At 36.7% G+C, this 17,022-nt stretch overlaps 3 protein-coding genes across 3 annotated transcripts; 2 read left to right on the top strand and 1 right to left on the bottom strand.

The window, feature by feature from the left end:
* The first annotated feature begins 1,095 nt into the window (after positions 1-1,095).
* Positions 1,096-5,867, top strand: LOC131776947 (mitochondrial import inner membrane translocase subunit Tim23-like). Its single transcript, XM_059093147.2, has 6 exons — positions 1,096-1,249; positions 2,570-2,628; positions 3,073-3,166; positions 3,807-3,888; positions 4,402-4,460; positions 4,868-5,867. The coding sequence occupies exons 1-6, from the start codon at positions 1,189-1,191 to the stop codon at positions 5,101-5,103; spliced, it is 591 nt and encodes a 196-aa protein (XP_058949130.1). The 5' UTR covers positions 1,096-1,188; the 3' UTR covers positions 5,104-5,867.
* A 146-nt stretch (positions 5,868-6,013) lies between these two features.
* LOC131776946 (H/ACA ribonucleoprotein complex non-core subunit NAF1) lies at positions 6,014-12,631 on the bottom strand. The gene is made up of 9 exons (XM_059093146.2): positions 11,365-12,631; positions 10,806-10,899; positions 10,309-10,402; positions 9,536-9,618; positions 8,618-8,778; positions 8,086-8,137; positions 7,368-7,429; positions 7,156-7,241; positions 6,014-6,828 (listed from the first exon to the last, which is right to left on the bottom strand). Exons 1-9 carry the CDS (start codon positions 12,351-12,353, stop codon positions 6,293-6,295), a joined length of 2,157 nt encoding a protein of 718 aa, XP_058949129.2. The 5' UTR covers positions 12,354-12,631; the 3' UTR covers positions 6,014-6,292.
* Positions 12,632-12,696: 65 nt separating this feature from the next.
* LOC131776952 (large ribosomal subunit protein eL34) lies at positions 12,697-15,621 on the top strand. Its single transcript, XM_059093154.2, has 6 exons — positions 12,697-12,749; positions 12,880-12,944; positions 13,070-13,083; positions 13,529-13,608; positions 14,635-14,738; positions 15,504-15,621. Exons 2-6 carry the CDS (start codon positions 12,880-12,882, stop codon positions 15,589-15,591), a joined length of 351 nt encoding a protein of 116 aa, XP_058949137.1. The 5' UTR covers positions 12,697-12,749; the 3' UTR covers positions 15,592-15,621.
* Positions 15,622-17,022: the final 1,401 nt, after the last annotated feature.

Genomic DNA, 17,022 nt, shown 5'->3' on the forward strand with positions numbered 1-17,022 from the left:
GTTTGCTTGACAATAAGTTCCTTATTTATCGAACTTATTTCAACAATTTTAATCAAAAATTTTCTTTGGATGGAAAAACTCATTGTTATAAAAATTCCTCTCCTAGCTCATAACACAGTGAAAATAGATGGAGGGAATCTTCACTCAACAAATTTACTCATCTGTGGTGTAAACACTTGGTTCATTGTGATGTCCCTTTACTGGTTAGCTGTCCATAAAACTACAAGCACTTATCCAGAATTATTTGGCATTTATAGCCACTTATGATCCATCAAATATTTTTGCTCCTGTGCAATCAGTTTAAACATAGCATGTGACCAAATACCCCCCAGGAAAAACTGTGGGATATACAAGAATATCACCCAAGCAATATTCCCCAATTTTTAAACCTCATGATCACTATGATAAGTCTTCCTTTCCAATTTAATTCAAGATTAGAGAGGGTTTTGTGGTTATCACAGAAGAAGGGAAATCTGTTTTTGTTCATTGAGTCATACCAGAGAACCCTCCAAAGAAAACACCCCACACTGCATACAGTAAGCTGTTCACAAACTCTTTTCCACATGTGTTGCAAACTATTTGAAGGATAATAAACACAAAAGCCTCTATTTTGCCCAAAAGCATGTATGAATATTTCACCTTGGACATAATCTGTCTCTTGAAGCTCACAGTTTTTCTTAAGCTTCACTCTTGGAAAACTGTTAGCATCTTGGAACCAATAATGCAGGCGGACAAGTGTCTGTAAATAAATTCTCCTTGTCAGCACTTAAGGAAATGGATAGTAAACAGTATGGAGAATGTGCATACTGATGTTAGCATGTAAAAGGTCATTTAACCCTTTCCATTAGGTTGAATGTGACTGTGAAAATTCTCTCATAATGTATTTCACACAAAGTACATTGCAGTTATTAAAATTCAATTTGTGATCCAAGGTATTTTTTCAGTCATGAAATGTAATGAACTGCTCAAACAAATACAAATTTGAGTGCCCACGTGTTTGCAGACTTTCTCAACTATTTCCTCAGAAATTCTCATAAAATCAAAGTGAACAGTTTTGTAGTTTCCAGACCCTACGTTCTATTGCGTAATACAATTGACGCATGCGTGAGAGAGTTCGCACGAGGTTGCGTAGTTATTTTCGCATGGTCTCTACCCTTGCGTTTCCTTCTGTAGATTTTTATTTTAAGTATGAACTACGGAGACAAAGGAGGTGGCCCTTCTGGGTATGATCCGAGCACAGGATATTCTGGTAAGAAAATTAGTCAGTTTTTCCATGATTTAACTTAATCCAGGACAATCGACCAAGCTAGGATGCGCCCCCGAGCACGCTTGTCAAATCCAAATTTCCCTTTTAACTTTCTGTTGTAAACTTGATGTTGTTTAGATGTTGATGTGGATTTTCCGAAACTAGGCGATCTAGACTGTGGATGTTTGTTTCCTTCAACCTGTAGTCGTTTTCGAGTGTGGCAATGTGGAGTTGGTTACCTTTTACCGGGTGTATTTCTGCAGTAATATTTATTAACCGGCGAACGATATGGGTTGAAAATAGCCCTGATTACTTTCTTAATTTCTGCATTTTAATCAAGCGAGTTGAGTTAAATTTGGTTATCATAAATTGGCATGACTGTAAAACGTCCTCTATGCAAGATAAAATCATCAGGTTAGCAATTTCCTTTCTAAAATTCAAACAGTTAGTGTGTTACGTCACAGAGACGAAAAATATCGCGAAATTGGCAAGCACGAGCAAATAGTTTCCCCGATCGACGATAAATATCTTCAGCTTACCTTAGTATTCTATAGGAAATATTTATTTCGGGTCTTACTGGAACCTCTACGGGATCATACACTGAACATCTGAGTAGTATCTGAGCAGAACTCGTAAACTGTCGGTGAAATGACTTCAAAAAGTGGTGCATCAGACATGAAATATCTGGAAAAGTTGTCGTGATTTTGGTTAAATTGCTTGGCTGGTTGATAAATGATTCCTTTCAGACAGTATTATAGGAGATAGAATATTTTTATCATGTGACATGCATGTGATGGGTCACAGAGGACAAGTGTTGACTTTTTTTTGCCTCTGTCCATCCTTTGGGTGGCAAACGGTATCTTGAAGAATTCTGGATTTGGAGATCTTTTTATTCAATCTCATGAACTTGTCAGCCTTGGCAGTGAGCATGAAAGTGGAGTTTTGTGTGCATTTTATTTTGGTCTGGCATTTCTTTCACAGCATTCTATCTTGTGGGAACTGTTTGTACAGCCCTGGTATGAAAGCTGTCATTTGAAAATATTACAATGTAGATGCTGAAATATAGTAAAACAGGTACAAAGAAGAGAATTACAGCTCTCATACAACATTTTCTGTAATAAATAGTTCCATACAATAATACTGGTTATTAAGTTTTGGTCTCAAACTTTCAGACCAGGCTCTCTGCCTCTCAGTAGTCTCAGATTTTACTATTTACCACTCCTCATGTCTTGGTCTCTGTTTAGAATTTCCCCTCACATATATTTCCAGGTTTTTGTTTTCAATACATGAATGCTTTTCCTGTTACTTTTTTTTTTTTTTTAGTGAACAGAGGAGCAGGATTGTCACCATATTTGAATATTGATCCAACATATCTAAATCAGGTAAAGGGTGTTCTTTCATGATAAGTTGAATCCTATCTTTTTTATTCGTTCTTACCTGAGATCTATTGGAGGATGGACACATAGATGACATCGCCATTATCAGTAACAAAATTTTGCTTTTTTTAATCATATAAAACAAATAGATTCCATGTTGTCATGGGTTTGTACAGAAGCCATCAAAATATTGTAAAAACATCAGTGACACACTCGGCTGCACCTTGTGTGTCACTTTTTTGTTCTTACCACATTTTGACATCATCTGTGATCTTTTACTGAACAGACATGCATCAACACATCTGAGTTGAGACATCAGCATGGCATCAACGATATTGTATTTCCTGATTGCCATCCACTTTCAAACACATTGTAAACCCTTAATGAGCTAAAATACTCTACAGTGGTGTAACTCTTATACTGAAGCTTTTCATGTCAATTTATTTTCAGGGGGGTGCAGAGTTTGTCTTTCCTTCAGACAGTAAAAAGAAGAGAAGTTTGGGTGAACAAATGTTTACTGGGGTTGGAACATCATACATGTGTGGTATGTTTGTTAAGACTTTCACACTACATTTTCCTGTAAATGCTTGCAATAAGCAGCAGGAGAAGTTGTGATGAACACTTTTGAGTATTACCAGTACCCTCAGAGCAAACTTAGATGATAAATACATGTTCCAAATTCTACTTCATAGTTTTTTTTCTTTTATTTAATTTTATTTTAAATTTTCATTTTTTACTAAGTTCAACAGTTTTTCACTTTGATTTTGTTTCAACACAGCAAGTGTAACAAGTTAACAACTGGAGCTGCATGTAGTTAACCCTTAAACTCTTTAACCCTAAGAGTGACCAGCATCTAATTTCTCCTCACAATATCTACCCTGAATCACATGTGGAGGTCATGAGAATAAAGGAAATGATCACCAACTAAAGAAGCTTTTGATTGTTAAACAAATTCTCTTTGTCAGTACTGCAGGAAATGTATTAGAGACTAGTATGAAGAATATGCATACTGATGTTAGGGTCATGCTCCAAAAGAGAACAGTTGCTACAGGTTACTTTGTTTTGGTCTTTGGGTGGCTTAAATATCTGTGTTATTGTGACTGATAGTAAGAGCTTGGTACTCCTGGCTTTTAAGGCAAACAGTCACAGCACCCAGTTATTTTGTTTTTTCTCTCTCTTGTTAGGGTTGGCTGTTGGTGGAACATGGGGTCTGTATGAAGGTCTGCGGAATCCAGATGGAAAAACTATGAAACTTAGAATAAACAGGTCTGCCTTTGATTAAGTTTTAATTAAGTTTTCTTCCTTCCCAAGTGACAAACCTGTACACTTACTTTTAAGAGTCTCAAAAAAAAAAAAGTAACAATTTATTTGTCATCAGTAAATTTTCACCTTTGTGGAAAGTAACCTACAATTGTACTTGTTTAACTGTACTTCACTCTCAACCAAAGATATGCAAAACTAAAACCCAATCTTGACTTGAATAAAGGTGGTGAGTTTCATTAGAAACTGTGGTGCTGTGTCAGTGGAGGGGTATTACAAGATAAGTTATCAATGGAGTTGGTGACATAAATGAGCCACTGTGAAGAATTTCTAAAGCTGACGTTTTGAGTGTTAGCCCTTGGTCAGACTTGGTCACTTTTTTCAAAAGCAAACTGCTACAGACAGTTTGCTCTGTTTAACTCAGCGTCTCATTTTCAGTCACTTGGATTGGCCAATTTGTTTACTTCCATTAAATTTGTTTCTAACTCTCATCTTTAACTAATGAATTATATTGTTTAGTGTGTTAAATGGGTGCACAAGGAGAGGTCCATCATTTGGAAACAGTTTAGGAGTTATAGGTAAGGCAAATACAAAAATAACTACAGTAACTGTAGTTGTCAAATAAATCTGTCCTCAGGGCTCCAAGCTCATTTCTTATCAAATAAGCCATTTGGTGACTTAATGGTCATATAATAACAATTAGATATAAACATTTTAAGGATCAAGACTCAACCCTTTAGACCCTTAAGAGTGACAAGCATCTAATTTCTCCTTACAGTGTCACCCTAAATCACTCAATAAGTTAATGAGAATAATGAAAATGATCACCAACCAAAGAGACTCTTCATTGTTAAACAAATTCTCCTTGTCAGCAGCTTAGGGAAATGTACAGAGAACAGTATGGAGAATATGTATACTGATGTTTGAGTGTGAAGGGTTAAGCTATCAAGTTCCAGCAATAACCTTTTGTTTTTCTTGTTCACAGCTGTCATGTACTGCAGTTTAGAGGCATTAATTAGCAAGGTACGAGGAGGAGAGGAAGACGAGTTCAATTCCATTGGTGCTGCTACTCTTGCAGGAATGATTTTTAAATCAACAGCTGGTTTACGGCCCATTGCCATCGCAGGTGCTGTGGGAGGAAGCCTGGCAGCGGGTTATCATTTTGGACAAAAGCTACTGACTAGCAGAGGACACACTATCTCGACACCTAACTGGGCATAGCCCTGTTGTCGATCTATGCTTTTCTTCTCTGTTGCTGTGCTTTGAACCTTGTGCAAATATCAGGAAGTGAGCTGAAAGTGGCATTTAATTGTTGCACCAAAGAAATACCAAGGAGAGAAGACTTTATTATTATTATTATTTATAATAATTTTGCGTGCTATGCAATTTTTAAGGGTATCTGTTCCAAAGACGTTAAGGTCAGCATTCAACAACAAAAACATTACAACCAGAACATTAACAAGCCAGAATATATCCTGGAAACTTGTGGAGACATACAATACCATGGATGTTGCTTATGAACTCAATGTGCAGCTATGCAACACATATATGACCAAGCTGACGACAAGACTGTTGTACAGAGGGAGGACTACACTGGGTTTTAATTGCCACATTGCAGAAATAAATAGTGCAACAAATAAATATCTTTCCAGTTAAAAGAAAAAAAGTTGACTTGCCAGTCATTAGTGTGTTTAATCTGTCTGCCATATTGCAGTGTTCCCTTTTTCAGGCAGTAACCGGTAAAATTTTTAGCCTATGTAGTACCTCCTATTACTGTGTAAAATTGCTTTAAATTCTTGAGAATGAAGCAGGTAAAAGGATTGCCCCATCAGTTTGAAAATACCAACAACAATTAAAAATACTTCGCAATACTATACACCAAAACTTCCAATAAGTTGTTTATTATCCAACTGCTTTTTTACTGTCACAATATCAGTACATTATCAATCAGACTATTGAAGAGCATAATAAAAAAAAATATCAAGTAGGTGATTATTAGTTGATCCAACACAAAATTCTCAGAACTAAAATCATGAGAATTGCATGGCAAACAGTAAGAAGAATCACTAATGAGATCTTGGGAAAGAAAGGGTTAAACAGCAAATGCAATATTCATATTCTGCCAAACTGCATGTAGTTAATACATTGATTATTCATTCCATTCTGGAATAACTACAAGTGACTTTGAGGTTATTATTTTACATGATATGTGATATTGTTATGCCTGGAAAGTCAATCACAAATTCACAACAGGAAAATTAACCCAGTATAACTGATCAATAACAAACACATTTTAAAACGTTTCTCTGTGCAAGAGATTTGCATTATGGCAAACAATTGGCATTTCTATTGTTACATGGAATAAAAATGAGCACTTGTCACTGTGATGTATAACCTTTATAGTGGAGGCTTAAAGGTTCGGTGGAAGTGTGGGAGGGGAGGGTGAGGAGATAGGAAAGCCTGCATTTCTTGCTTGAAGTCCAACATTTGCTCTATAGTCATAAGGGTCTGCAGGTCCAGGAATAACATGTCTGGGTGCAAATCCTGGTGGTAACCCTGCTGGGATATGTTGAGAAGTAGACAGCCTCTGTGTACCAAATTGAGGAAGGGGCACGTTTCCCATTAGGCCAGGATATGTATCGGGAGAAGGTCCCATGGGCTGTGACATAAATGGGCCTCTTTGAGATGGACCTCTTTGAGGTAGCCCTGTATAGAGTCCTGTATGTCCCATTATCAATTGTTGAGGACCTTGAGGTGGGTGGTGCATGTAGGGATTCCCTGCGAAAAGGGAAGGTCTTAGCCCCACATGAGGAGGTGCCCTGAGTGGTAATGTGCCTCTTGCAGAGGGAAAGGGTCTCCTTGGGCTAGTAGCAAAATTCCCTCCAACTTGGCCCTGGTTGGCAGGTTTTCCTCTTCCACGGTTCTGCCAAGTTCTTTTCCTGCCACCTGCAAGTTAAAAGGCCATAACTTGAACTTACATAGAAGGGTATTTCATGTTACCAATGCCCTCATTATACATTCATTCCTTCAGTGCTTCTCTCTAACCTGATCCATTTTCCTAAAAACGTACTGGCTTAGTAAACTCATTTATACTTCTAGTCATATTGAGCATTATCTGCTTGATGATAAAAAAAGAGATACAAATTGACTAAAAACTGTTTTACCAATAAAAGGCCAATATACAACCTGGCAGCTCTATCATTTCATTCTCTAGTTAGTGAATAAATAAAATACCATAATTAAAAATAATTATTAAAAATTCTCAAAGTCTACCTCGATTGGATCCCTGTTGAATATTTCTTTCACTCTCTGTGTTACTTGCTTTATCAACATCTGCAGGTGGGCCTTTCTTAGCCATTCTGTAAGTTAAAAGGGAAAAAAAAGGACTAATTCTTTATTTGTAAATTAATGTATTTAATGCATTTTGTGAAGAAATCTATTCACTGTATTTTCCTCAGATACACAAAATTCCTTTCAAGTTATACCTTTCCTTCTTTTTGCTGGCCTTAGCTTTAGCTTCTTCCTCATCATCAGAAAATTCCACAGCCTGTGAAACAAGTCAATAAATTAAATAACTTTTTTATTTAAGCAGTAAATTTGGTCAGTAATTTACAAGACTTTCAATAAATTTTTTCCATAAATGGCAGCGGTTGGTGTAAAAAGTAGCTGTGCCATGAGGCAAAACCCAAACATGGAAGCCAGCCCACAGGCTAAACAGACAGCAGTGGTAAGATGTCTTACAGGCAAGAGTAGACTGCTGGTAACCTACTTTTATTGAAACCTTTCAATTTATCAAACTTATGACTACTCAAGTTTTCTTTGTTTGGGCAAAATAACAATCCTTTTAAACTGATGGTGCTGTCATCCTTGTAATAATCCTTTTGTTTTGTAAATAGAATAAGAAAGATTGTAAGTTTTGTAAGTTTTGAGCTTTGTAAAAAATAGAGAAAGATGTTTTTCATCTTGTTGTGGGACAAAGAAAAAATTCTGAGTCTCCATGAGGAATTGTAACCTCACACATTTAGATTCCGCACTTTGATGCTTTACCTCTGAATCACAGAGACTCTATAGTGTGCAAGGCGCATTACAAAGTTCATTTATGACATGCATCCTGCGTACTGCTAGGATCAGCAATGTCAATAGCGTCATGTTTTGTAAACAGAATAAGAAAGATGGAAAGTTTTGTTGTCATCGCTAAATCACCTCTACTGGGGGTTCTTCATCATGTTCCCATGAGGCATCAGATCCCTTCAGCCTAAAAGTAAATTGGGAGAAAAACATACAACTAAATTTATTGAGTGTTGAGTAAGCTACATCTTTGAGGCTTACTGATTTTACAAAAAAATACAAAATAAGAACTCCATACATTTAAGCTGAAATTTAATATTTTCACTACCAAGATACAATTTGTAATTCTCTTTACTGACTTCCAAATAATTCCTTGGGAAATATCATTCCACCATGAACCTCATTCCCCACAAAGTCTTCTTTTCAGCAAACTCTGCCAACTTCAAAACTTAACCCCTTAACACCCAGAAGTGATTGATGTATAACTTCTCCCTACAATATCCATACATTATCCAGAAAACAGGTATTGAGAATATTCAAACTCATCAGGTAGAAGTTGTTCCCTTGATCTAACACCAAATTCTTGTGAGTAATTTACAAGGAAATGTGCTACTAGAGGAGAATTAAAAATCAGATCTAACTCTGCTTGTGCAGAGGTAATGCTTACTTTTTAAGCTGTGCCACAAAGACAAAGTTGGAATACTCCATCATATCAGGAGCATAGAACACTTTGTCTCCTACATGAATATTTCTTTTGTCAATGTCTGCCTCATTGTTAAATCTGACTGAATAAAATGGAGTCTGCACTGGTCCAAAGGTCTCAAAAACCTGCAGAGAAAAATGCTTATTCATTTATAAATTCTTGATCAAGCCTTGCCATGGCTTGGTAAAATATTTAATCACTTTTTATGAATAAGTCAGAATACAGTTTCACTTCAGATGACTCACAGAAGTAATGTCACTAACAACTTGGTGTAGACAGAAATTTTACAGTGCCGTTAATTAATTGATTGATCACATTAAAGCACTCAAACAATGATTCCAACTAAATTCAATTATGCCTACTAAAAACTAAGTAAAAGCAAAACTACAATCAGCATCAAAATTGGTCAACTCATCATGCTGGAAGAGTTCTATTTATGTGTAGAATAACACACCTGTTTCTACCACACTCTAAATCTAAATCATTGACAAGACCCCTTCCCCCCCTCCCCCATTAAATGTGGCCTTAATATCGCTAAGGTTCATGGAATCAAAAACAATTTTTTTTTTGGGGGGGGGGGGGGCAAATAGGTGAACTTAACAAGGGGAAATCAGATAACATTGAAAGGTTAAAAAGGTCAATGCATCAACAATTTTGTTGCCAATTGTAGCAATTAAGAGTAGGATATCATAATTTCTGGGTTGATTTCCAGCATTTAATCTGTTAATTGCAATTGTTGCTGCAGGTATTAGTGAGGTGCAGGTTATGTGACTATTTGAACTCTTCCAATACTGGTTACAACTCTTTTACATTAACTACCATTTTGAAACAATCCCTTATTAGGATACACTTCCAACAAGACTTCATCTTCACTATACATACCACACCAAGACAGGATCTGTTCTCCAAGAAAAGAGCACTGTCTGAATCCAAAGCTGGAGTTTGTGGTAAGGCCTTTACTACCACTAAAAGAATAAAAGAGCTGCAGTGAAGGTCAAAAATTATGAAGAAGAACTGAAATGCCTTGTAGAGAATTAAACATCATCAACCTTTTTGCCTCTAATGTCCACAATACAATTGTTACGATGTTGGTTTGGAGAATTTGGTAATGCATCAATGAGTGATCCCCTCATTTATATTTTTCTTTATTCTCATCACTTACCTGCTCGACATTGTATTATTATTGTAAAGAGAAATTCACTCTTGATCACTCATGGGAATTAAAGGGTTAAGTTACTAAGACTTTCTAGGTACAGGCCTTAGGTTACTGGTAATGATTGTCGCTTCTCTATTTTTTTTGACAGATTGGTAAAGAGGATGTCATCAGTTTCCTGAGCCCCTCACAGTATGAAGTGAAAAAAAAAAGCAATGTTATACCAGATTTCTCAAGTCAGTCAATACAGAATGTTTCTAGTAAACCCTTTACATCCAAAGATCAGTATGTATATTCTCCATTCTGTTCTCTATACATTTCCTACTGTGCTGACAAGAGGAATTTGTTTCATGATCAAGAACAGTTTTAGTTGGTGATCATTGACTTTAATCTTGTGACGTTAATGTGTGATTCAGGAAAGACAGTGTAAGGAGAAATTAAATGCTTAACACTCTAAAGAGTCAAAGAGTTTGAGAAAAAAAAAAAGAAGAAAAAAGTTTACCTAACGACTCAACCACACTGAACACCACTCCAAGTTCTACAAGCTGAACATTTTCATCAACAGTAATATCCACATCTGGAACTTCAGGAAGGTCCTGAAAATATATTTATTTTTAACTGTACTCAATTTAATGATCACATTACTGTTAACATCTATGACCAGGATAGCAATTCTCCTTTTTAGCTGTTACAAACTTCCTTTGACTTAGTTTGGAGAATAAGGTCTGAGATCAATGTTATACTCTCCAGCTGATAAGCTCATCTATTCTTATCACTGTTTTACTGGATGACGTTTTGATATTATGAGAAGAAATTTCATGTTGATAAAGAATGGCATTTGCATAAAAAATGTAATGTTGTATAAGAAATCTCTCTGAATTTATTTTCTCCCCATCTTTTAAATTTTCTTTTTTCCTGGCAGAAAAAACTTAATTTCCGATATTAAAAGAGTTGAGCCAGGAGCCCAGTCCTCAAAAAAAAAAAATTAAGCACAGGTACCTTCACTGACAGTTCACTTCTTGTTTTCAGTGGCCCTACATAGGTACGATCCTCCTCTTTTTCAATCTCTTTTCTGATGTCTTCTAGATCATCGCTTGAAATTTATTTAGAAAAACCATTATCAACCAATTAATACATAGATCCCATGTTGCCAATTGTGTCTGTTCAGTGATAAATCACAGATGTAGCAAAAATGTGGTAAGAACAAAAACATAGCACACAAGGCACAGCTAAGTGGGTCATTAATGTTCTTTCCACATTTTGACATCTCCCGAGATCTGTTACAGCACAGACCCACAGCAGCATTGAATCAATTTGTTACAATTTGTCCAATGTTTTAAATGATAAAAAAGTAAAAGGCTTTTAATGACAACATCGTGTAGGCATCTACCGCCTAATAGATCATAGGGAAGAACCAATCAAAATGCTTTTCTAATTGAGGTTGGTATATATACCTAAATCTAAAAAGATAACTATTCAATACAAGACATCATCAAAACAATTTAGTGAATGCATGTGGTTGTAACACCTCAAAAAAGAAACTATTTCAATCACTTACTCAGAGCTGGATTCAGAGCTTTCACTTGATGAGCTTTCGTCATCTGAGGAACTATCACTAGACGAAGAGTGAACTGCAGTTGGATCCTGTGCATGTTCTTTTGTCTGCACAGTACTCCCAGCCTCACAGATAATCTCAAGTTCTTTGTCAATACTACTCATAGTGTAAACCTGATGACAAGTATTTCCATCATGGTTTGTTGCAAAGTCACCATGTTGCTCAAACTCTACAATTCTGCATTGATCTCTTTGGGACTCTTCAGGAGTATCTACGTCTCTCATGTCATCTGGCTCTGCAACTGTTTGCTCATCACTCTCTGTTGCTACAGATGGAACATCATTACTCATTAAAAAGCTCTGTCCACCATCCTGTTCCTCAACAGATGTGTGTCTCCTGTCAATAGACTCATCTACTGTGTATTCATTATCCTTAGGTTTTATTTTAAGGACGTGTTCACACCTTTTAGGTTGTGGTAATGCATGGTCGTCTTTTTTAGGATATAAGGGAATATCATCATCACCACTTGGTGCAATGATGTAGTCCTTGTTAGACAGAACCTTCAAAACTAATTGACTATCACTTTCCTTTAAATCAAGAGCGCATCCATCACTCCCAGGTTCTGAGAGCATAAAAGCATCACTTTTAGGCCCTACGGTAAGTTTACTTTGAGGCGCAGTCCCAGGCGAGTTAACCCTATTTAAGCTGTTGTTTTGTTCTTCCAAAGCTGTACTCTCCTCTCTAACAGAACCTAGATTAACACCAACATTCACAAAGTCATTCGTGTCCATTTTGTTGCCAATGCTATCTTCAACCAAACTGCTTTCTGCAATGAGGCGAGTGTCTGCAGAAGTCTCGTCCTCTGAGCTGGAATACGCTTCTGCAATTACTGCGAGACAGTTCTTTCCATCAATGCTGACTGTTCTCGTTTCTTCCTCGTTTGAGACTTTGTCGCCTTCGAACTCACACATTTTCTCGGTTTCATGCTGCATTGTAGTTTGAATGCTTAGGCCTTTTCTGTTTTAATTACAGGTAGGTGACACGTTTTGTAATGATAAAATTTCCTCTAAACCTCTGAATTTAACTCTTAGAAGTTGTATACCTTGTTCCTTACTTTTGAGGCATAGGCGAGAGAAGATACTTTGCTGGTGTAACTGAAAAACAAATGACACGTTTAGCTACAAAAGATCTGTAAAATTTTCACTGATCGCGTGGAAAGGCGGCAAGAAAACCACGTCGAAAATTGGCAAAATAGAGACTTCACTCGACATGTTTACACACACACGTGCTTCGAATGTACATCATGATCGCATATTCACATTGCCATTTGCCCAAAATGCATCGCGCGCCTCCATGTCGCTCTCTTCGGCTCCACCAACAAAGTGAAGGTAGAAAACAATTTGTCTACCTTACAAAATCCGTTTGAATCCTCAAAAATTTTTACACCGTTGTTGTTGATTTGAAGTGATCTGAAATGATTAACGTTTGGTGTGTCCATTTGTGTTATTTTCGCTCCAGATGGTGCAGCGACTGACTTATAGACGTCGTCTTTCCTACAATACCAAATCCAACAGGAAAAGGATGTGAGTTGCGCGAAGAGTGAATGTTACCTTTTATTACGATCATTTTGTCCTTCCGTTAAAACTCAAGTGAACAGTGAACATAATTCTAATTTATCTTTTTTGTTCTCTCTTTTCGCTATCTGCAGCTCCAAGACTCCTGGTAAGTTTGTTTTGAATCTTTATCTCCTTTGTAACTCGTGCAAATTGTGGCATAGTCTTCAGATGATTACGAAAAGATCGTCGTATTTTTTCTGCTGAAGTGAGAAGTCTGTATTTTGAAGAGTTTTTTAAAGTATTGTTTTCTTGACGTTTCTCTGTATTGTCAATCCGTTTGGGGAGTTGTTTCTCTGACAGCTCTCTATATATTTTGCAGAGCTATTAGAATACTTGGTTCCATCTTGATCGTGTTGTCTGATTGTCCGGGTGAGAATTCCCCATCGATTTCACTTGGTTCTGAAAACGTCTGTAACACCACCATCGTTCCTTTTCAAGGCGATATCAATCAGACAACACAATCATCTGTTTCTTTTTTTCTCAAACCATTTTTTGTTCTGTTGTTTCTCCATATCCTTGCCAATTTATGCTCAATTAATTTTATTTTTTAGGAGGAAAGTTGGTTTACTTGTACACAAAGAAGCCAGGCAAGGTTCCAAGATGTGGAGGCTGCCCAAAGAAACTCCAAGGAGTGAGTAGATATTTAGAGGGTGTTACTCAGAAGCATGAACATGGGTTTTATTTCCAGTTAACCCTTTGACTCCCAATATCTCTTTGGTAATTCTCTTTACTGTCTGCCATACAGTTCTTGTGATGTTAGTTTGGAGAATTTGGTATTGGATCAATTTGTATTCTCCTAATTGATCTTTTTCTTTATTCTCATCACTTGTCTGCTTGATATTGTATTGATATTGTAAGGAGAAATTCTGTCTTGGTCACTCTTGGGAGTTAAAGGGTTAAAGAGAATAATATCTTACAAAGGATCAATGTCAGTATCTGATCAACTGTGCACCCACCCCTCCCCTAACCCAACAACCATCAACTGACAACAATTGTGGGTTAATCGTTAAGGGAGGGGAAGGTGTGCAGTTTCCCCAGAAGCTGGTATTGACCCCTGACAAACAAACTTGACGAATTGGTTTGAGAATGTTTTCAACTGGAGAAAAGAAGAGTGTAGATGTTGTAGTTTACATTAAGTTTCAGGTCAAGGCAATTTCATACTGTATTGATTAGTTTTCCTCTTTGCAATTGGTACCACTATCCTTGCACAAAGAAAAAGACAAATCAAAAAATTTGAAAATCACCTCAACCTGAAATCATTTAGAAAAACTACAACTTGGGGTAATATATTAGACAAAAAGAAAGAAATGATAACTGCTTTACCAACAGAAGTGTGTAGTTCATAAGAGAATGGGGAGTGGGAATGTTTTGTCTTCTTGTTGCTTCATTTTTACATCAGGAGTTTGGCAATTAACAACCAGAGATTACTGGTATACCTAGTTTTTAATGCCAGCATTTCTTTTTATGGACATTGACAAGTAGATAAACAAATTTCCTTCTTATTTTTTTCTAAGAGTCAGATCAAACAAATTCAAATTAAAAAAAAGAGCTTTTATGTTAAGCCTGTATTTGTAGTGACTGGCAAATGTCTACTGTGCACTCACCTTAATTGAACCATCCATCAATTTCCATTGATTTTTGCAAAACTGTTATGTAGTTGCCAGCTCTCCGTCCAAAGAAGTTGATGCACATCTCTAAGCCCCGAAAAACTGTAAGCAGAGCATATGGTGGCTCACGATGCGCCCGTTGTGTGAGAGAAAGGTAAGGGTTATCCACACCTCAGAAGAATATATTTCTCCATGAAAGGAAAGAGCTACATCCTAAAAATTGGTTACTTTTGAGTAAATATTACTCTTGAAAAAATACCTTTGCAGAAAATCTTAAACACCAATGATGAACTTTTTCATGACCACTTAGCAATTGTTGCCAGTTGAACCCTTTGCACTTTAATATCAGTATGCATATTCTCCATCTCTCCATCTATACATTTCCTACTGTGCTGAGAAGAGGAATTTGTTTCATGATCAAGAGCAATTTCAGTTGGTGATCATTGACTTTAATCTTGTGACCTTAATGGGTGATTCAAGAAAGACAGTGTAAGGAGAAATTAAATGCTTAACACTCTAAAGGGTCAAAGTTTGAGAAAAATAAAAATAAAAAAGCTTACCTAATGACTCAACCACACTGAACACCACTCCAAGTTCTACAAGCTGAACATTTTCATCAACAGTAATATCCACATCTGGAACTTCAGGAAGGTCCTGAAAATAATCCTTTAACGCTTTACACTTTAATATCAGTATGCATTTTCTTCATACTGTTCTCCATATATTTTCTAAGGTGCTGACAAGGAGAATTTAACAATCAAAAGATTCTTTAGTTGGTGATTATTTTCTTTATTTTTGTAACTTTAATGTCTGATTCAGGGGTGATATTAGATGCTAGACTCTCTAAGGGGTTAAAGGTTTTAGAAGGATTTTTTTAAATTTTTTTTGATTCATCAGATCTTACCTTTATTTTTTATAGGATAGTCAGGGCTTTCCTTATCGAGGAACAGAAGATTGTTGTCCGTGTCCTTAAAGCACAGCAAGGGAAAAAAACATCCTCTGATTAAAGCTGAAAAATAAATGTTTTGTTGTACATACACTGTCTGTGTTTGCTTTATGCCTGCTATTTGGCAAGCAATTTTTAATGTGGTGGGGGGGAGGACAATTTTTTTTTCCCTTATAATTCATTAGTCTGCTTTTTTGCCTTCACTTTCGCTCTCACCAGTCTTTTATATCCATTATGGAAGCTCAGGGTCGTCATTGAACTTCATCTGAGCTGAGTGGGCAACTGAAATGATTAATGCTTTGAAATTTGATATATGAACTCCAGAACTCTTCTACACCAGCCTGCTAAACAACACGAGCTATGCAAGCTCCCTTTGGAATACTGTGAAGTACTGCCCGCTAAATTGACCAGTCATAGCCCTAGTATGAACTAAGAGATAACAAACTAGAATGTTATTTTCCATTAAAGAAAGTGTAACTTTCTAGAAGAACATCTGTGGAAACAGAAAAATCGTGAACTAATTCTCGCTATCTGGAGTCGTAGGTCGGTCGTACTCGGATACCTATTGAGAAATAACGAATGCAGCTGTACTGTTGCATGTTAAACTGAAATACTCACCTACTCTTGTCTGACATTGTAAGTGAACATGACACAGTTTCTACATTTTCAATTCTCGTCAGTACTGTAACCTCAGAAACTACCCCCTTCATTTTCAGTAACCCTTAAAAAAAATAAAGACATGAAATTAAACGTGATGTAGCCCGGGTACCCCAAAAAATACGGCGGACTTTGCTCTAAAGTAAGTAACTTACAGACCCACTGAAACAACTCAAAACAACGCAAGACAGCTCCAGAGGAAAGGATACTATCCCTGATTTTCGACAACTTTTTCGCGGATTTCTTAGATTAACAGATGGGAATAACTTTCTCTTTGCCGTTACTCATTGAGATTTTGACCGCCTTGGATGCGAATTTGGGAATTCCCAGCTTTGATTTGCGTCATAACATCCATGCTGCATTGATCATTTGCCGGTAGTTCCTAAGTCAACAAGTCCAACAAGAGGCTTCAGAGCTCAAATTTATACGTATTTTTAGCATCTTTGAGAGTGGAAAAGAGGAGCTCCCCAGGAAAAGTGATGACTAACGTGAACAAAAATTCGTTGATATAGTATGGTGAATTTACGTTTCGAAATCTGAATATCACCACTACCGTCATGGTCATTGTTTAACGTTTAAACCAAAACATCAGTATGTCTTTTCTCTACACTGTTCTCTGTACATTTCCTAAGGCGATTACAAGGAGAATTTATTTCACAATCTAGAACTTCTTTAGCTGGTGATCATTTTCTCTATTCTCGTGACTTCATTGAGTGATTCAGGAGATATATTGTAAGGAGAAATTTGATGCTAATCACTCTTCAGTGTCAGAGGGTGATTGATCAACTCTGAATTACGAATTCAAACTCACTTACAATCATTGTCTGTCAATATC

This window comes from Pocillopora verrucosa, chromosome 5, assembly GCF_036669915.1.
Source record: "Pocillopora verrucosa isolate sample1 chromosome 5, ASM3666991v2, whole genome shotgun sequence".
NCBI lineage: Eukaryota > Metazoa > Cnidaria > Anthozoa > Scleractinia > Pocilloporidae > Pocillopora > Pocillopora verrucosa.